The sequence below is a fragment of the Drosophila yakuba genome, chromosome 2L (assembly GCF_016746365.2).
Source record: "Drosophila yakuba strain Tai18E2 chromosome 2L, Prin_Dyak_Tai18E2_2.1, whole genome shotgun sequence".
Taxonomy (NCBI): Eukaryota; Metazoa; Arthropoda; class Insecta; order Diptera; family Drosophilidae; genus Drosophila; species Drosophila yakuba.
Genome location: NC_052527.2, coordinates 8,346,801 through 8,367,381, shown reverse-complemented (window position 1 = coordinate 8,367,381; position 20,581 = coordinate 8,346,801). Strand labels below are relative to the sequence as shown.

Below are 20,581 nucleotides of genomic sequence, written 5' to 3'. Positions count from 1 at the left end.
CCATAAATAATAAATACGTGGCACATCGCCACGTTCCACCCCAAGTGGAACTTTTCTGCAGTGCGTTCTGAGGTTCCTTTGTGGTCGTGCTCGGTGCCAGAGCCCAGGGCGAGCTCCTCTCAACCTTTCGTTTAATTGACAATTGTCTGCAGCTGAGCAGGAATAAGGCCATAAAACATTGGCAAAGTCAACAGTGTGAAAAAAAGTATCCAAGAAAAAGGAAATGTACGAGAAGAGCCTTGGGAAAAAGTTTTGTGAAACAGGTCTCCTCTACTAACATTTCTATTTGTCGCCCTGCCAAGTACATAAAGCAGAGCTAAAATGTAAGCACAATAAACACATCTAAAGGATACTGCTTCCGTGCCACGCCCCCTTCCGAGCCGCCTTCATGCTCTGGCACTTCCTTACGTCCTGTTTTTTGCGCACATATTTTTTGACAATTTATTTATGCGTTTAATAACGACATCATCAGCATGTAAGCGAGCACACGCATAAAGGACTCACTTTTATATACGTACTAACATTTACATGTATGATGTGTCCAGGGGCGGGGAAAAATGAAAAGGGAAACGGGGGTGGCAATAAAAATGTCGCTGATTTGACAATGTTCTTTATGTTCAGAAAGTCGGTTGAAAGGCTTTCAACGCCACAGTTTTTCCCCATCCGCCTGTGAAAGGTGGCTCAACTCATTATGCAGTAATTTAAAATGACTTGGAACTTTTCCGCGGATGGGAAACAACCTTGGGTTCCCCTTAAAGGGTTAAACAAATGCTTCCTGTTCCCCCATTAAATATTTAATATGGTTTCCTTAGCAATGAAATCAGATCTTAGGCTACCGTAAAATGTACCATTAAATAAAACTGGCTTCATTTGAATAAGTCCGATTTGATATATATTTGTAATATATATTCCACTAATCCCACCTGCTCGCTTACTAAGTGAAATCCATTCAACAATGCCCAAGAAAATGTATTATTGATTACGACGATAAACTGCCTATCTGAAATACACAATTCCTGCCTTAAAGAAAGCGAAAGCCAATTGTTGCATGAAGTTCCGCATGGTTGATTGCCAATCTGTGGCAATTATTTTACGCCGGGAATAAGCCAACTCCCCTATTATCGTTTTCGCATTGTTTATGCGTCAATGGGAAAACGAGTAAACAAACATGGCTATAAATAAGCGGCTAATAAGGATAATTGCCTGCTTTACAAATTGTCGCAAACTTGGAGGTGACAGGGAGGGAAGAGAGGCAAAGAGGCAAAAAGGACTCGAGATAGCGATACGAAACCACAAACACACAGATAAGGAGCAGCACATCTACAAGTCAAAATAGTAATAAATTGCTAAAGAAAATTGCGTGGTGTGGCGGGAGAAAAAGCCCAGTCGCGAAACCGGAACATATGGACAAGGATGCCGAGGAGGTCCTTTGAATTTTATGTGTGTGCAAAATGCGCGGGACGCGGTGGGGTAACCGAGGACAGACATCCTTATTTATGGTCGTGCGGTGCGGCAAATTAATAATGCGACTTTTCTCATTTGTTTGCCGTTTCGTCTCTGGCTTTCGTCCTTCTATGTAAATGGGACTTTGTGGCAGGAACTGCATTTACCCCACAGCTGGGTGTCCTGTTTGTATGGCAATGTATGGCTATGTGTGTGTATAAATAACAAAAAAACAAAAGCAATTTGCAATGTAAATGCTGACGATAATGTGGTTCCCGAAGCCAATGATGACGATGATGAGGTGGACAAAGTCAAGTCAGCCTGTCTGGCTTCCTCTTTCACATTTGGCCTCATGTGGGACCGAAGTTTGCCTTTTTCCTTTTGCCCCAAAATGCTAATGAGCCGAAGTCAAGGAATTCCCACTCTATTTCCCTGCTCTCTGTGTGTGTATTTTCCATGAGTTTTCCTCAAAGTGTCGCCCCTTCGGGCAGTTGAACAATTTATTGCACACTTCCTGTCGCTCGGTTTGTTATTCCTGCTCCCCTTCAATTACATGCAATTCCTTCTGGCTTTTTATGGCATCGCGCATCGATCCGTCGCAGAATGTCGTGTGTGATTAACGGGTGCAATTCGCCGGGTCCTTCAGCCTTCAACTTTCGTCCTGACAGGCCGACATCCTTCTCGTCTGCAGGCCTGCTGTCCTGCGCAACATTCTTGGCCCCAAACTATCGCACTTTAACTCATCTTTTATTTACACCACTGCCGAGACAAACCCGCCACGGCGACGCATTGGCGACCCCCCCAAACATCGGGGAAAATTACACCAACAAACAACAGGAACGGGTCATGTCAAGGGGCAACGCCAACAACAACACCCAATTACAACAATTAAAACAGGGGGAAAGCGTAGCGCAGGCCCAAGTATATACACACTTACACTCGTTTATATGCGCAAATGACAAGGACGACACTGCAGCTCCATTTAATATACACTGATCAAAAGTGGAAACAAGTTCCATTTACCAAATTGGGTTTATAAAAGAATGCGAAAAATCTGATTGGATTTTTAAATGTGCTTGCAAAAAATTCTATAAATCTGTTTAATTGAATTAAAATGCAGTATATGTTCTAAAAGTTTTTCTACCTAACACATATTTAAGAACGTCTGTTTTGTATTTTAAATATTGCTTTAAAAATCATCAATTTAAATGACATGCTGCAAACCACAAATTTATTGTTTGCACAGAAGCATAGAACCAAAAGCACTGAAGCGCACAAAAAAAAAACAAAGTGCATTCAATAAATGAACATTTTCCAAAATTACCACTTTTAATTGCCTGCCTTGAATAGTGCAGAGCCTTATTTAAAGGAAATGCCTGTTGGTTTTGCGTTGTTGTGTATCACTTTAAGTGCGGTTTTTCCTTTTCCCTACGCTTTTCCATCTGAATTGTCTGAATTGTGTATGCGCTTTTAATTATTGCCATGAGATGGCGTTGTCGCTTCACTTTTATTATTCTCCTGTTATTTGCAATGTTTTCCTTCGAACACCAGCCCTCACAAGGGACACGCCCCGACTTAAGTTGGCTTCAACGCCCACATTAACTACATTGCTACATGAAGTCCTGGCAAGTGACAGCTTTTAATTAAATAATTGACTATGTTCCTACTATCTTGTGTGTGTGTGTATGTGTGCCCAGTTGTTTGGGTCTCGGTTTCATCCAGCTTTCATCTGTCAGATCAGCGAGGCAAAAAAGGCCAGGCTAACAAGATGTGGATGTGGATGTGGAGTTCTCCCGATAGACGTGTTTATGATGCTGGCTAGAACGACTGACGGACGCGAGTTCATTGAAACTTTTCGACTGCTGCTGGCTGACTTTTGTGGCCCATCAGAGGCACATATAAGTAGATATACAATAGTAAACGACATTAGTTATGCGGGTCGCTAAACTTTGCCCCCAAAAAACCAATAATAAATGTGGGCGAAGCTAGATAAATGGCCAAGAACCTCGCTTTCGTTCAAGCACTGGCCAATGAGTATCAATTTTAAATTTATTCCATCAAAGGAGTTCTCTGAACTCGAAATGTCTCCATTTTTAGGGGTTAACCAACCCCTCAAACCTCAAACAGAGATAAGATGGATTTCGCAATTTATGATGCCACAAACGAAAATTGCAACGCAAAATGTTCTCCACGCGGTCATAATATCTTTCTGTTCGTTGCCCAGAGCACTGGCATTGATTTTAGGCGAACATGAACATCTTTCGTTAATTGAGTCGTAAATGCGGTGTTATTGATACCTCATTAGGCAGGCTGATAAACGCGGCGTATGCGCAATATTCCAGCTCCTTAAAGAGACTTTAAGCTGAGTGCTTTAGGCCTGATTATGTAAGTCCTGTCAGCTGCTCCTGACATTTGCCTCTCGATTTTGCACCACTCATTCAAGTGGACGCCCTGTGGCAGCGGCAACCACAATAACCTCGACCACAAAGCAAGAGGATAAAGGACAAAAAGGCAGGCAATTGGGTTTTAGTTCAATGCGGGCATTCTCGAGCAGCAACGAAACCCATTTTATATATATGTACATAAAAGCTTAATTAAAATTTTATGATTATCATTTGGAATTCATCTGTTTACCTTGCAGGGGTTAGAGTTTAATAAGCGAAAACAATCTCGAGACACTTCTGTTTTGTTTGCTAATTAAAGTCGGTATACAACAGCAAAGTAGTTGAATTTTATTCAACATTTTTATAACAATCTTTATGTCCCCAATATAACATTAAAGGTCTGCAGTAGAAACCTTAATGCTTTATTACATTTATTTCACCACAAAATGCAGTTTGATTAAAGTTATGGCTCTGCAAATACGCTTTAATTACAAGCAGACTTAAATTTATTAATTAAATGTGAAATACTCTTAGTCTAGATGAGCTACAGCTCTGAATGCTCCCCTCGGCCCCATTTGTTTACGTTTTAATTAGGTGGCTAATGATGATAAAAGCACCCTTTTCACATTTTGCAAATAATCCTTCTTCTGCGGCAACGACCTGCAACATTCCCAAAAGACGGCACGTCTTTCAAGTGTCTTTTTAGCCAAGTTAAGTGGTGTGAAGCGCTTGGGCCACGTGCCAAAAGTAGAAAGAGTTTCCACCCTTGTGTCGCCATTTCGCTTTATTTGGCAAACGTGACTGCAAAATATATATACAGGATAGGTTTAAAATCAAAATAAATACAAATAACTTTGAGCGGACCACACGTGGCGCTCCACAACGATTTCAAAGAATTTAAGCGTTGACATCGGTGTTGAGTTAAAACAAATGGTTTTTGGAAGCATAAACAACAATAAAATGGCAAACAATCATAAAGAGAGAACCAAAGCCATATGGCATTGATGGATTTTTGATAAATGGACGAGCGTTATGACAAATATGCAAAAAAATCCAATGACAAACTGACCAACCAAAGAGCCATGCGAAAGGCGATAAAATCCGAATCAAATAACGCCAAACAATGTCAGTCAAAACAAGTGGAGTGGCGGGACGATTGAAGGGACAGGCAGCCGTCGAGTGAGCCAAATAATTGACAGTGGAATCAGAAAAAAAAAGTGCAATTAGAGTGCGGGTTTTGTACACTGAAAAGAGTACAAATAGAGAGCCTTGCAGATTTCATTGCACAGCAGGGTGAAAATCATCAGCTTTGTCGTCGGAAATATGAATTTTTGTCAGATATGAAGTCATAATGAAAGCCGATTCTGTGTTTTTTGCCTTGAAATACACATTTTTTTGTTAAGAAAACTTTCATTTCACATTCGCTTGTGTAATTTTATTATTTGGAATGCATTCGAGTGCACAACGCTGCGTATGCGTGATATCAGTGCCTTTCTATTGTTTTGCCCGATTTCAATTTTCCTATTTCATTTTCATTCAAACTTAATTTCAAACAGAAAGACATCATAAAAGTCCATTGCAAGAGGACATTGTGAGTTCAAGTGAATTTCAATAGTGAAAAATGAATATAAAATTTAATTCCAATACAAATTCAACTGGCATGCGTCGACAAGGCAAATTGTATCCCACGGTTTCGTAAAATGCATTTCGAGTCATAAATTAATTCCACCGATATACGTAGAGCGTGCTAAACTACATCGTTAACAATGGGCGACACATTGGACGAGACGCCGCCCACGCGACGCGACAAGCCACAAACATTGAACATTGGCCAGGAGGGGCAGGTATCCGAATCCGCCTCCACCAACACCGTCGCACCCGTGTCCTCAATCGCCATTCCCGTTGGCCGCGTACCGCGCCATCGATTGCGTCACGCGGATCGTGATCGGGATCGGGATCAGAAACGTGATCACTCCAGCGACGGCCTGGTTTCGAGTGGCGAACTGCGGGACGAGTTCATGGGCATCGATGCCCAGCCGCGTCGCGAGAGTCTGAATAGCTGCGAGGTGGGCAGTCCGGGAATGATGTCCTCCAGTCTCGGCAAGGCGGGACGACTCAACAGTTCCAGGTACCCGTCCGGCGGCACTGGTGCCATTGGCCTGAGCGTCATGGGCAACCTGGTGGGCACCACCACCCGCAAGTGCGTCCTCACGCTGGACGGGTACTCCTATGTCATAGGTAAGTGGCTGCTGGTCGGATTTAATGCAACTCAAAGCTCCCCTTTTATTAAGTACATACGTACAATGAAAGGTCTTGCAGCGGAACCTTTGGACGTTGGCAGGATAAAAGAGAAGTGGGTTGGTGGGCTTAGAAGCAACCTAGAAAATACAAAAAAAATATACTTTTGCAAATTAAAAAAAATATACAAACCACTAACAAGCGTTGAAAAACTTTCGAAGTACTGACACATTCACTTAACATAACATTACAAGAAACATTATTTTCCTAAAAACTCACAACCACTGTGCGGCGGGAGTCACCTTTTTTTTGTTTCCAAGCTCTGATCTGACCTTCCCTGAACTCCGTGAACAATGAGGCGAACAACGAAGTCTAAGGAGTCTCAAAGATCCAGTTTAAATTTCTTGCCACTCTGTTTGCCTCTTGAAACTCATAAAATAATACGTGTATGCGGGTGTGTAACTTATTTTTCTATCATTTCATTGCAGGTAAGTCAATTCAAATGGCAACAAAACGAACTCCACAAAAAGCAGCAGATTGAGGGTAATTCTCTGCGAGGAAAGGTACGTTGGTGGCTCGGTGCAGCATTAAATTGAAAATGAAATTGAATTTCCAACGAGCTGGGCTATTATAAAAGTTATCTCTTCGCCCCACTCCACCCACATGGCAGCCATCATCCATCCGGGTAGCAACAATTCATTTAGGATTCTTGTTGGTTGTTGCCCGGTTGAGGTAGAAATTTATGAGAAACTTTTTATGCCTCCTGCATATGCCACGCAGATTTGCTGGCCACCAAAGCTTAGATTCCCAGCCAGTTGCGTACACACGGTGGGTAGATTTTTAAAGTCCATGGCCAGGCAAACAAGGCTCGCTCCCCGATCCATTTTGAGTGGCAGCCAGGTTCTGACCAACCTGGATAACCGCCTTCTGTTGGCCATATGTACGATATACGATGTATTTCCGTTTCCTCCGCGTGCCCCTTTCAACTTGGCTTACATGCTGGCCAGCCAGTTGTATTTCGGCTAATAAACTGCCCGGGACCACAGTGTAAGCTCAAGAGGGTTGGGTTCCATTTGTGTGTCCATTTGAGATTAAAATTCATGAATTGTATTTCGTAGTAAACGAATTCACCCGGCACCGATGGAGTGCATCAGATATTCCGCAGAATACGCATGCAATTTCGGATTTTCATACCAACAGATGGAGGAAATGAAAATGAAAAATGTGTTCTCGTTGGTTGTGAAAACCATTAGACAGATGCTGGTTTTATTTGAGAATTTGCTAGGGTTTTTTTTTTATTCAAGGTGCAATAATTATTGATTTTTATTTTAGATTTTTTGAACTGCCACATATAAGTTTCCAGATTAATAATTAAAGATAAATTCTGTTCTAATAATTATTTTATATAATTATTTTTTGAGGTTTCCAGACATAAATAAATACATTTTTATCCTAAATCAAAGTGTTATCCTCGTATTCATTAAAATCGCTTATCTCCTTAAATCGTTTGCGTCTTTAAACAGAAATAGTCAGCCAAAATTAAGCATTTGCCCATAATACTATTGCCAATTCTTTTAGCCCAAGGTCAGGTTTGTGCCACACGGCTCCTTTGAGCCTTTAAATGTCCTGGCATGTCCTAGCTTGCCTGGGGTGGCTCGTTTACCCGGTCACGTAGCAGCCACAAATCGTGTGGCGATTTTGAGACAAAGCCATGCCACGTGGAGCTTGAACCCCACCACTCCCAAAAGCCACGGCCCCCGATTCCTATTCCGATTCTGATTCTGAAGCCTTCCTTTTGTGCCTTTTCAGCCAAGGCGCTCGGCGGCCGCCTGTCCTTTTGGCTTTCAATTTATGGGCGCTGCAATATTTCGCAAATATCCGTAGCATATCCTGCGGCGACAGCGCAGACAGCATTGCAATAAATAGTCAGGAGTTTGCCATGGTGTATATATATACATATGTATGGAAGTGTCCTTCAATTGACATATTACACTTGTTGTTGGCCTGGTCGCGCCTGTTTTGTCTTTCGCCCTTTTACTGCTTATTGCCGTCGATTTGTTTGGCCCCTCTTTCTGGGCGGGGGGGGAGGCGTGTCTGAGAGGGAGGAGATGGATGTTTCTGGGGACAGGATTTGTATGGCTCTCGTCTGGCTGAAGGCACCGCTTGGCTGATCAAGCATTCGACCAACATGCTCGACCCATAGGCAGCCGTCTAATTGATGTGCCGGCAAACAGCAGATGGTTCCAGTCCCTATTTTTAGGTATTTTCTTTACCCAAAAACCCTTGCGCTTGTGAAAAAAGGGTTAAGTGGCTCATTTAGTTTGCGGCTCATTGGTTAATTTCAGAAATTGCCTTTTAAGTAATTAAATGCAACAAGGAAAGAGGGACCAAAAAGGTAACTCAAATGAAGATCGATTAAGATGACTTAGAGTTTCAACAGAAATTGCTTGCAATGTAAAAACGAAGGGAAATCAGATTTTAAATTATACCTAAAATTAATTGAAACCTATTTATTTACCAAGCCAATAATAATGATCATTTTTCATCCTAAAGTTAGTTTTTAATTAAAAAGCCACTTGGTATTATAAATAATAATATTTTTTATTATTAAATAAAAACCAAAAATATTTTGTACCACTTAGGCAAGTTAACTTGGTCCAATAATGCAAGCATAATCCAGTGATGTTTATGGGCACAGGGAAAAAGAAAACTTTTTCAATGGAACCACTTTCAAATAATTTAACCCCGAATTAAGGCTTGGCAGAAAGGAACTTCTAGCCACTTTTGGCCGGGATCCCAGGACGTAGCTTCCAATCGTGAGTTACCAGAATCCGTGGCATTCTCTCAGGCGTGGCAATGGAGCAGCACATTACTGGGATGCCTTGACCTGAGAGAGCTGCTTTTCTGGCGAAAAGCGTTGAGGAAATTTAATCAAATTTGCATAAATTCCGCTTGAACACAAAACGTTCAAAAATTCTCCGAATGCTAAGGAATGCGACAAAGGCAAGGAAAGTCAGCCAACACATATACATACATATATACGAACATAAAGTTTTATTGTCATGTAAGGGAGCTTCATTGAATTTTTCTTGGCCAAAGCATACTTTAAAGGATAATATATGCAACTCGCTCTGTCCTTTTTGCGCCCCCCGTGGTTTCTTTTTCTCTTTCTCTTTTATGGCAATGGCCTCTCAATTGGCAATCAATTTGCCTTGGTCTCTGTGGGAAAACTTTTTCTTTCAAGTGTCAGCGACAGCCATAACAATAAAAGAAAAAAAAAAGGCTTAAAATCAATTTTTCGTTAAACCCTTCGAAAAGCACACGGACAAAGGCACAGACATAAAAATGATTATCAATGGCCCGAGCTCGGAAAATTTTTTAATTAAAAACAGTTAAAAGCGGCGCCAACGACTGTCTGCAAAATGTATGTACATATATAGCCAAAAGTCCTGCAGAAAAAAGTCATAAAAAAAGGGAACTCCAAAATGGCTGCTGCCAAGTGCAGAAACACGCGCGCCGAAATGTTGGTGAAAATCTGTCGGAAAGGATGCCCACAAGGATACCACTGCTCACTGCTGGCAAGGACCAAGGTGCCTCCATCCAGCCTCCTGCCAGAGCTTTGCCCTAACCTGTCTGCTACAATTTGGCTAACTAGCACAAAGGCTTAAACACACACACACATCGCTTAGCCAAACAGTGTGCATGGGTATGTGTGCCTGTGCATCTGTGTATCTGTGCGTGTTTGTGCCGCTTGTTTGCCTTGTGCCTCCTCGAATGTCAGAGAACAAAGGGCAGACATCGCAGCGCCGTTGTCCTGACAATTCGACAAGGTGTTCTTGTCACAATTTGCAACTCAATTTCGCAGATTTTTGGACCACTTTTCAGTTAGACGTTGTAAAGTTTGTTCAGCGCAAATGTTTCAGTGAGCAAACTTAAATGTAATTTAAACTTTTTAAGTACTACTCAGCATGCTGCAAAATTTTAGGCGCTAGCTAACTTTTTCGAGGTTTTAACTTTCGCCCTTTGATTGAAGTTATAGGCTCAAAGTAACAAAAAACAACTTTACAAAGTTATTTGTTAGGGACAAGATTTTTAGTATTATAAAACCACATACATGGCACTGTTATGATAACATTGAATCTCAGAACACATTTCCTGCTAAATCCGAGTACCAGCTCACCGAGTTAATCGTTCACTCGTGGAGGTCCTTGTTGTCCCAGCCAGCTTTTCGCTCTGGTTAATTTGCAGGCACTTTGCTGTAATTTCATTGGCATATCCGGTTCCGGCTGTAGCCTCTTCCATTGCCAAGGCATCTGTCATTGGGCCAACTAGTCAGCTTCGGAGGATGTCTTCTGTTCGAAGGCATCAATGCGTTAAATTCGCAGTGACGGCTGTCCTTACAAAACGCGAAACTATTTGAAAGCGGCAACAAATTGAATAGGAACCAGCCGACACTTTCTCATTCACCGCTGAACTCGCGCTCACTTCAAATACCTCCGTGCCAGGATAATTTATCAAGTTTGTCAGTGCACGAGTGCAGATGGAGACAAAAAAGTAGGACTTCCTTCTCAGCATACGGATTTGTAATATGATATAGAGGGATGCAGTTTCAGTCAGAGGATAACACTTACATTTATTTGCTTTTTGCCTTTGCAGAGTGTCAAACGCTTAGCAGGAAGATAAGTGCCTTTACCAGGAAAATCTAAAATATTTAATAGGGCACTAGGATGAACGAAAATTAGCCTTCTGGTGGATAATTTATTTCATTCTTAATTTGTATATTGTTGGTTAGTAGCAGGAAAGTCAATTAAAGTTTAAGTAACGAATAAGGTAATTCCATTATTATTATTATTGTATAAGTATTTTATAAGGTAACATTTATTAAGCCTACTTTAAATATATTGACTTTATCAAGCACTATAGTGCTTAACAATACAAAGTTGATCGGAAAAAAGCCAGTCACGTGGAAATCAGTTGCGCATTATATTCCACTCAAAAAGGAAAACCCATCTATCACCGCTTTTCCCCCGCAAACTTTTCTCGCCACTTGACAGATCCACTGTTAGAGGAAATTAAATTTGCAAATCCCATCGGCCACATTCAGGAGTCGTTAATCCTGGCCAACTGTTAATGACATTTAAGCTGATGTTCGATTCATTAATTAATCAATCAATCAATCAATCAGCAAGCACACATACACACAGAAATTGCCTGGGGAATAGCTAAAATCAATCAAAACCGATGCTGATGCTGCGGCTGCGGCTGCTGCTGCTGCTGCTGATTGAAATTCACTTTGGTCCATTTGTGACGCCACAAGTTGTAGACCAACAGTCCCACTAAAACCACATTGGCCGACTTGATGAGCTGCTTGACCAAGTTGCGACGTTGTTGGCTAAATACGGAAGCGCCATCATTATCACCAGCATGAAAATGGGTACAAAACAGCCATCTTGGGCCGGAACTCACCTCATTATAGCCAAGCTGCGCTCCTTTAAAACAATTCCGCCTCCAGGGGGCAGATTAAATCCAAAGTGCTCGGCCAAAATGATGTCGCTGGATTATTCAGATAGTTTATATTTAATACTTTCACCGATTCCGAAACAGACTCGGTTAAAAGAGGAAGAGAGAGAGAACGAGATGAAACGCAGCGGGGCATATAGACAGCAAAATATATGTACTCTTAATCCGATGAGAGATCCGGTTCAACGTGGCGTATGGGTAATGAAATATTTCAACTTGTGTGAATCGGTAAAGCCTCGAGCAATTTGTAATTGACGTTTGTTGAATTGAATGTGCACTTATTGTTTAAAGCTCTTAAAGTTTTACTGAAAATGGCTAGGATTTAAGCTTTAGTATTGTTAGACTTTTAAAATTTTAAACACTTTGCTGTACAAATAATTGAACAGATCGGTAGATTTATAGTTTTCATGTTGTCGAGCTAAAGGAAATCTAATGAAATTGCTTGGATTTTCACAACATTTTCGTAATTTTCCGGAAATTTTCAACTATTAACTTCTAGACCCAACAACTTGCATTTGCTGGGAAAACATTTGTACAAGCATCGAGCAATCAAAAGTTTCCAACAAGTTTGCCATAGTTGCCACTCACAAATATTAAATTCAGTTATTAAAGGACATTTAAAAACTTTTGCATGTGGTATCCTATTTTTTGCCGGCCTTGCGACATTTCCGAAAGGCTGGGCGGATTCTGCACCAGTTCCATAAATCTTTCTGGGTTCTGCCACCATACATACTCGTACATGAAAAATTACAGTGGCCAAGCGAGAATGAAACACCAACATCATCGGCGGCCAAGTTCTGGGCAAGTTGCCAGGAACAGGCGACGCTGTGGCCACTTTTTCCGGACTGGATCCGCCCTTATTACCACTGGACAGCGTTCAATTCAATCGAGTCAAACGAAAAAATGCACCAGCTCCATGGCCATTAATTTTCCCCCATTATGTATTCAATCGCGTGACATTTTGAACTGGAAATGCAATTAAAGAGCAAACTTTGCCGCCATCAGCTGGTAATTCCTCTAATCCCATTCCCGGCTAGACCAGCCGACAGACGAGTCCCTCCCGGGCGGCCAGGAGCAATGCACTTGCGGCGAGGGGTTGACTGCAGCGGGAATACAGAAAGAAAATGGTATAATGGTATACTGAGAGTTTAAGCACTTCTTTAGGGTTCTAGGATCAAATACTAGTATTTTACAGTGTAAAGCGGGAAATGAGTGACCGGCATTCAAAAGGGACAAACTTACCCGGTCTGATATTTGGAGTCCACTCCGGCAACTTCAACAACCAGTTTCTTGGGCTGGCTGAGAAACTCTGAGAGATCCACCAGCTGCTCCTGGTCGCTTACATTTATCACGGTAATTATGGACTCGAAATTGGGATAGCTCCTATAGCAAAACGTTTTCCAATTAATCAATAATAATTAATCATAGGAACAGATTTCGTTCATCTACCGCTTAAAGGCAAACACCCAACGAGAAAGGGGTTCGATGTTGAAACGACCCACACGCATAATGCCCGATTTGCGCAGCTCCAGTAGGTCCTTGTACACCTGGTAATGGCTCCTTTTGGCCGCCTTCTGGGCCTCCAGGTTCAGTTCCAGGTAGTTCGGGTGCACAGGCAGCCAGGTTTTCGTGGCCGTGGAAAAACCTGTGCGAATTAGTTAGTCAGACAAATTAAATTATAATAATCTTATCAATGGTTTACCGGCATTTGTCGCGTTACTCCATTGGAACGGTGTTCGCACCGGGTCCCGGGATACCTCCTTGTAGTGCTCCTCGCCAACATTTCTGGCCGGTGGATCCACCGTGTCCTCCCAGCTCAATTCGCGGTAGTCCACCATGCCGAGTTCCTCGCCCTGAAAAGTGGAGGGATAAAGGACCACAAGCGAGAAACCAACTCAACAGCAAAATCTCACATTGTACGTGACGGCGACACCGGGAAGGGTGAGCAGCAGCATGTTCATGGCGTCCACGCTGGCTGGACCAAATCGAGAGGCGACCCGGGGGTTGTCGTGGTTGCCCATGACCCAGTTGGCCGCGTGCCCGCGCGGCATGTAGATCAGCCACTTCTCCACGTTGTAGACATAGTCACGCGCATCCGAGTCGCCTTTGACATCCGTGATAAAGTGAAAGTTGAAGGGCAGATGGGAGCCCCGAACTCCGTTGGAATCCTCATAGTAGTCCGCCAGCTGGGTGAGTCCTCCGTACGCCTCCGTCATCATGATGCGTGTGGGTCTTTCGGGATGCTTGGCACTAAAGTCATCCAGCAGCTGCCTCCAGTGATGAATCATCTCCAACACTTCGGGCAGATCCCTGGAGTAGATGTGCTTGGTGTAATCATAAGAGAGTGAGTCCGCTGTTTTGCCACTCAATGGCTCATCTTTGAGAGATTCATCCTCGAATAAATGATTCACTGCATCGATGCGGAAGCCAGCTACGCCCTTCTTTAGCCAGAAGAGCAACACATCATCCATGGCCTGCACCACTCTCGGATTGCGATAGTTCAAGTCCGGCTGCTCCTTGGTGAACTGGTGAAGGTAATACTGTTGCCGACCTTCGTGCCACTCCCAGGCGGATCCGTAGAAGACCGATGGCCAGTTGTTGGGTGGCACTCGAGTGCCATTCTCCTGCAGGATGCCATCGTGCCACACATAGAAATCCTCGTAACCCGGCTCCTTGGCCGCAGACTTCTTGAACCACTCATGCTGATCCGAGCTGTGATTCGGCACAAAGTCCAGGATAACCTTGATGCCCAGCTCGAAAGCCGTGTCGATTAGCTCCTCGAAATCCTGCATGGTGCCATACTCCGGCTGGATAGCCTTGTAATCGGATATATCATAGCCGAAGTCAACCATGGGCGACTGAAAAATGGGACTCAACCAGGTGGCCGTGATGCCCGTGTCCGCCAAGTAGCGCAACTTCGAGGTGATTCCCTTCAGATCGCCGATGCCATCGCCGTTGCTGTCCTTGAAGGACCTCGGGTAGATCTGATAGAAGACCGTGTGCGGCCACCAGTCGATAAAGTCCTCCGTGTCGCTCTTCACCAGACCGGCCATAATGGAGCCGCAGTTCAGCAGACTAAAAAGAAGGATTTGGATTGGGATGAGTGGAGCGCGCATTTCGGCCAAGTATTCTGATTCTGTTCGATGTGCTCGAGGGCTGGCAGTGCGACAGGCACTTTTAAAGCGATTCTGCCATATAATTAAAATATTTTTTGCATTAGTCTTTGTCTAATTATCAGCAGTCGTTTTAATGCTATAATTTGTTGGAAGATTTCTATCAGCTCTAATCAAAACAAATTGCGGTGCCAATGAGTAAACAAAATTGTTTTCCCAATTTTACGGCACACTGCACTTGACAAGCCAATCGGTGGAAAAACTATATGCTTTTTATAGATACTTCGGCGAACGATCTGGACCAGAATCCCATTGCTCACCTCAAAGAAATCGAAATAGACTAAACACAATTGTATTTCGCGATTTTAGCATCTGCCGGCGACCAACTCAAAGCTCTTGTGGAAGTGGATGCCAGCAGCTGATCGAAAGCTTTGGATCCACAGCCAATTGGAGCAGATCACGATGTGCAGAGATTTCAGGTGGCAAACAAACGTTTCGGGATACTTTATTATATACCATAAAAAAAGCAAAAGCCGGTTATAAATAAATAATGTATTTTAATAAAATATAATTGTATAATATCAGTTATTTTAGATTTATTTTTCGTAGCTTGTAATGTGGCAGCAGTTTGAAAATTTTCTTTCACTGCACTGAAAAACTGCGAATTGATGGGAAAATTAAAATTTCACATTGTCAAGTATGTAATTATACAACGCAAAAACGAACAAAATATGAGATAGCATCAGTAAATTGTTATAAATTTTAAATAATGCCTTGGCTTAGAGAACACCTACTAATCAACTTGTTTGGAGCAGCTGATTAGAAACACAATTGAAATGAGAACACCAATCAAAGCCAAGTTTAAGGTCGTCAAACAGCGCTAAGTGGAAATTTAATTAAGTTCGGCAACAATTTATCAGCTGCCACAGCCCCAAAAAGGGCCCAAAAACCTGACGACAATTATGAATTACGACTTTGAATCAAAGTCGAGGGCAAAGAGTAGGGAAAGTGAACCAAAGTGAGAAGTAGACGAAGTAGAAGGTCCGACACCAAGTGCTCTCAATTCAATTAAAATGTTTGCAATGCGCTAATGCAAATGTAAATGTGTTTCGCTGTCAAATGAAATGGAAACTCGATTAGATGACCCCTGTAAGATACATTTAAATACGAAAATAGAAAAGCACGGCTCGCTGGCAAATGGAAAGTTTTCTCGTACTTTAACGTGGAATGCCAAGTAGTTCGCCGCCGCTTACTTTCGCTTATTCAGCTGAATAACTAATCCCTCGTTGGGCGCCAACTCAATTGCCTCGGCCTTCAGTCGTTCCCCCATCCGATGTGGCGAGTCCACACCCGCCACAAGGACAACCAGTCGATTGGGTTGATCGATGAAGTCCGCGATGTCCACCAGTTCGGTGCGGTTCTGCACGTTCACAATGGTCAGCAGAGTGTGCTCGTTCTTCAGTTCTCTGGCAATATAAAAAGGAGAACAATATATATAATAAATAAGTAGAGATGGTCCATGCCAATACTCCTATTAACTTACCGCTTGAAAGCGAACACCCTGCGATTAACCACTTCGGGCACAAAGGAGCCGTTCCTTAGAACTGGCATCTGCCTGAGCTTCAGAAGCGACTGATAGATTTTGTAATGACTTCGTCTTGCCTGCTGCTGATTGTGCAGATTGAGTTCCTTATAATTCGGATTGACAGGCAGCCAAGTGCGATTGGCGGAGGAGAATCCAGCATTGAGATCACTGCTCCATTGCATGGGAGTACGCTCGGGATCTCTAGAGATTGTGTTGTAGCTATCGATTCCAGCCTCACAAGCGGGCTGATCCACCGTGTCGCTCCAGCTGATGTCCCTGTAGTCAGTCATGCCCAGTTCCTCACCCTAAAGCAGAGTAAAAGCTTTTTAAAATTATCCTTAAGCGACTAATTTTCTGTACACACATTATAGGTAATAGCAATGCCAGGCAATGTCATCAGCAGCATGTTCATGGCGTCCACAGATTTCTCACCAAATCGGGATGCCACTCGCGGATTGTCATGATTTCCCATCACCCAGTTGGCCACATGACCATGTGGCATATAGATGAGCCACCTGGAGATGTAGAAGACAAAGTCCGCAGCTGTCGAATTAGCATTCAGTTCGGTGATGAAGTCAAAGTTGAAGGGAAACTCGGGACCCTGAACACCATTTGAATCCTCGTAGTATTCCATTAGTTGGGCCACCGAAGCATAACCCTCGGTCATCATTATCCTCAGTGGTCCCTCGTGGCTAGCTGTATAATTATCCAGAAGTTGCCGCCAATGCTGAAGGAGACCGTAGTCCTCAGGCTGGTTTCTGGTATAGATGTGGCTCAAGTAGGCCTCATTATTCGGGTCATCGGTGGTGCCACTGACAGGCTCATCCCTCAGTTGAGCATCCTCATATATATATATAATGGCATCGATGCGGAAACCGGCAATACCCCTGTTTAACCAGAAGAGCATCACATCGTCCATGGCCTTGATCACGGCGGGATTCCGGTAGTTGAGATCGGGTTGTCCATAGGTAAACTGCCTCAGGTAGTACTGCTGCCTCTCCTCGTTCCACATCCAAGCGGATCCGGAGAAGACCGACAGCCAATTGTTGGGCGGAACACGAGTTCCGTTCTCCAAGAGAGTGCCATTCTCCCACACATAGAAATCCTCGTATCCTGGCTCTCGGGCCACCGACTTAATGAACTAGGGATGCTTATTCGAGCTGTGGTTGGGAACAAAGTCCAGGATCACCTTGACGCCCAGTTCATTGGCCCTGGCTATCAGGGCGTCAAAGTCCTCAAGGGTGCCATATTCCGGCTGTATGTTCGTGTAGTTAGATATATCGTATCCAAAGTCCACCATGGGTGACTCATAAATGGGGCTCAACCACACGGACGTGATGCCCGTATCCTTGAAGTACTGCAGCCTAGAAGTAATGCCTTGAAGATCGCCAATTCCATCGCCATTGCTGTCCTGAAAGGATCTCGGATAGATCTGGTAGAAGACCTCGTGCTGCCACCAATTGTATTTCGCATCCAGCTCCTTGGACTGGTGGCTGTGGGCCCAAATCCCCACTAGACCCACACACAAAATGAAAGCTATTTTCACTACGACCATCGTGGTCAACGAACGAACTTGTTTTCTATTATCATGAAACTTTTGCCGGCTTTTTATACTGCTGCCGGCTTTTCAATTCCGGTTTTGTTTTGTTTATTTGACTTGGCGATTTGATCGCTTAAATATTTGAGCAATTGCTGAATCACTTTGAAAATGGTTTGTACAAAATTAAACATTTAAAGTTTTTTGTTTCAACCGGCTGTTACAACGGCCAGTTGACCAAACAGTGGGAAATTTTCTGACCTTTCCATTTAAACAATGGAAATGTATATGTGGCGGGAAGGAAGGACTGAACTAAATTGATACATAGTTAGTACAAAAAGAAAATTGTAAAGTATTGTTCTCTACTTTGCAATTCTCTTAAACAATGCATAATGCATTTACAAATATAAAACAGAATAAACATTTGCTCTCTTAATAAAATGTATTATTTTCAAGTTTTCAGAATTTTCTAAATATGCCACTCTATGCAAAACCCCTTTCATTTTAAATAACAGATTTTTACCCACTTCACAAGCACCTATTAAGTATACGCCAATTAAGATTTCCAGCCGCGAACTTCCGTTGCGTGACCAGGGCGACCAAATGGAATTTCACCCAATCCCCCAATCCCCCATGGACTTCATGTGGGCTGAATCTGGCAGCTTAATTAAACATTTTCCTGGAGTCGAAACAAGAAATCCAAGGAGCTGCTATTGTGTTTCATTTTACCTTTGAGCAACCTGCTCGCTTAGAAGTTTATGTATATTGAGAATTTTTGCACAAATATGTGCAGAAATCTTCACGTGTAAGCGCGCAGAGTCGGCATAATTTTCCCGCTTTTCACGGCGACATGAAAAGGGTTTGACAAGGGGGCGTGGCTGTTCGCATTGAGATTCCTTTTTCGACCGAAATCAAAGCGAAGAAAATTCGCTGTAATTTTAAGGCCACACCTCTGGGGAAATGCGTAGGAGGCGGGGAAAGTGGAAAGTTAAAGCGAAATGTTTTAGGGGGAAAACCGGGCTAATCCGCCGCCTGCATCCCCAAACTGTGGCAGCTCTCAGTCACCTGTCTCAGCTGTCTGTGGGTTCCTTGCAGGACAGGACACCGGGGTTTAGCTTTCATGTCGCGACGCTGATTGAATTGCCTTTTGCGCGAGCAGAGGACGCGTTTCAGCAGCCTTTTGTGCTGGGGAATTCCGAAAGAGGAAGGAAATTCATTTTTTACAAGCACTTTTCAATTTGGCTCCTCTGGCTGCTCCGGCTCGAATAAATAAATATACACGGCCTACATTTTTTATTATGTAAATATTTAATCATATCACAAAACTCGGGGTGTACCAGCTTCCCTTCACCAGCTCCAGCTTGGCATATTTAAAATCAGCTCCCACTAATCCGGTAGCCCCAGATATATTTACGAATTTAGCACACGCGCCTAAACATATGCTACGGTTTTCCCTCATCCGCATTTTCCTCTGTTTTTTTCGCCTTATCCAAGCCATTTTTTATGTCTAACGCACACAGACACAGTCTGACAACCCTTGAGCATCAGCAAATTTGAGTTGGGCGGTCTCTCAGCCAGCATTTTATTTTTTTTTTGGGGCTGCTATTTAGTGCTGTCAATAGGTTTACGCTTATCAAATACTTGTTATCAGAAATCGATTACAAAAACAGCGGCAGCAGCGGTACGATTTTGTTGGTTTGTTGTCATTTGTTGAGATTGTCGTTGTCATAAGTAGGTTCCACATGTAAATTTCCACACATCAATGCCGGTTTATTTGCCTGTTTTTCGTTTGCCGCCCCAAACCAAACCGACCTTCACTATCTTGCTGTTATTGTTATGACTCCAGGCGGGGCAATCCTCTTTCGGCCAAATATTATCATTTTATCTGCTTTGGCTCTGTTTGATAAGCTGACAGCCAAGTCACTGACTGATAAATGTTCGGCATTAGGGCACTTTCGTTACAAATTGGTATTACAAATTGGTATTTGCCCATATAAGTTATTTGTTATAGAGCTAGTCAGTTAAACGGGTAAATGTAATCTAGGTTTCTGTACCCATTGTGACTATTTAACAGAAATATAAAAGTATAAACCAATCCGAAACGAGGGGAATTACTTCACACTCTAAATAAGGTAAACAGAAATATTGATTGTGCTAACGAACAGTTGAAAAGAGACGTGTGTTTGCTTTTCCATTTTTACATATGTAGGTAATAAGGTATTTTGGTAATATGTGAACTTACAAGAAATATTCTATAAAGTGGTTGAACTTAGGTTTTCAACTTACTTACCCAGGAGCTCCGCTGAATTGAGCTGATATAATATAATCTTTCTCTAGAACGAGATAAAACCCCATATAGGACTGTGATTCAACCCGCTTATTATTATCTTTTTAATAACATTGTGGCCAGTAGAATTCCGGACTGCAGCTGTCAGCTTCCTGTCATAAATCCAATGGCAGTAGCTCCACTGAATTCCGTAAAAGCGCCCCATTACATTTATTAGACTTGCTTTTTGGGGCTTGTTAGTACTGCGCCTTCAGTATTGGCTTGTTTGCACCCAATTTGGATGTTGAGCGACGCACGTATTGGGATTCAATTAGTCAAGCCAGTGTGCAGAGTTAATAAATCAAATCCCAACCATCAGCCATCCTCCAGAATATCGAATCGCTGCTGGCGAACGATTAATTATGCATAAATTTGATTGATGTGCGTGAGGCGACTGTTTAATCGGTGCCGAAAGCGCCTTCGAGCTGCTGGAAC

General features: G+C 42.9%; 3 protein-coding genes across 13 annotated transcripts in view; 1 reads left to right on the top strand and 2 right to left on the bottom strand.

Moving 5' to 3' along the window:
* LOC6527303 (calcium/calmodulin-dependent 3',5'-cyclic nucleotide phosphodiesterase 1) overlaps nt 1–20,581 on the top strand; it is an 84,334-nt gene that overhangs the window by 32,550 nt on the left and 31,203 nt on the right. For 5 of the 8 annotated variants that reach the window (XM_039371025.1, XM_039371028.1, XM_015197651.2 and 2 more), the window contains exon 2: nt 5,384–6,065. The exons of the other annotated variants lie outside the window; for them this stretch is intronic. In XM_039371025.1, the coding sequence (XP_039226959.1) occupies nt 5,594–6,065 (472 nt within the window). In that variant the 5' untranslated portion in view covers nt 5,384–5,593. The remainder of the gene's footprint in view (nt 1–5,383; nt 6,066–20,581) is intronic. 8 annotated transcript variants of the gene reach the window in all.
* On the bottom strand, nt 10,911–15,082 carry LOC6527311 (maltase 2). Of its 4 annotated transcripts, none has more exons than XM_039371031.1 (7): nt 15,019–15,082; nt 13,499–14,660; nt 13,288–13,438; nt 13,035–13,230; nt 12,828–12,968; nt 11,532–11,618; nt 10,911–11,457 (listed from the first exon to the last, which is right to left on the bottom strand). In XM_039371031.1, the coding sequence occupies exons 2-7, from the start codon at nt 14,636–14,638 to the stop codon at nt 11,298–11,300; spliced, it is 1,875 nt and encodes a 624-aa protein (XP_039226965.1). In that variant the 5' UTR covers nt 14,639–14,660; nt 15,019–15,082; the 3' UTR covers nt 10,911–11,297. The 4 variants fall into 4 exon arrangements, with proteins under 4 accessions (XP_039226965.1, XP_039226963.1, XP_039226964.1 ...); XM_039371029.2 differs by lacking the exon at nt 15,019–15,082 and having other exon boundaries at nt 10,911–11,207; nt 11,264–11,457; nt 13,499–14,742; XM_039371030.1 differs by lacking the exon at nt 15,019–15,082 and having other exon boundaries at nt 13,499–14,752.
* On the bottom strand, nt 15,559–18,038 carry LOC6527310 (maltase 1). The gene is given in 3 exon segments (XM_002088367.4): nt 15,559–16,164; nt 16,242–16,588; nt 16,648–18,038. Coding segments are annotated over 3 exon segments (1,755 nt in total). The 5' UTR covers nt 17,839–18,038; the 3' UTR covers nt 15,559–15,947.

Excerpts from the sequence above, each read along its gene's own strand:
- LOC6527311 (XM_039371030.1), bottom strand. The coding sequence starts at position 14,701 with ATGCGCGCTCCACTCATCCCAATCCAAATCCTTCTTTTTAGTCTGCTG. Across the intron at positions 13,231-13,287 it reads GAGTAACGCGACAAATGCCG|GTTTTTCCACGGCCACGAAA; the intron begins GTAAACCATTGA and ends TAATTCGCACAG. Across the intron at positions 11,458-11,531 it reads CGCAGCTTGGCTATAATGAG|CCAACAACGTCGCAACTTGG; the intron begins GTGAGTTCCGGC and ends TTCCGTATTTAG.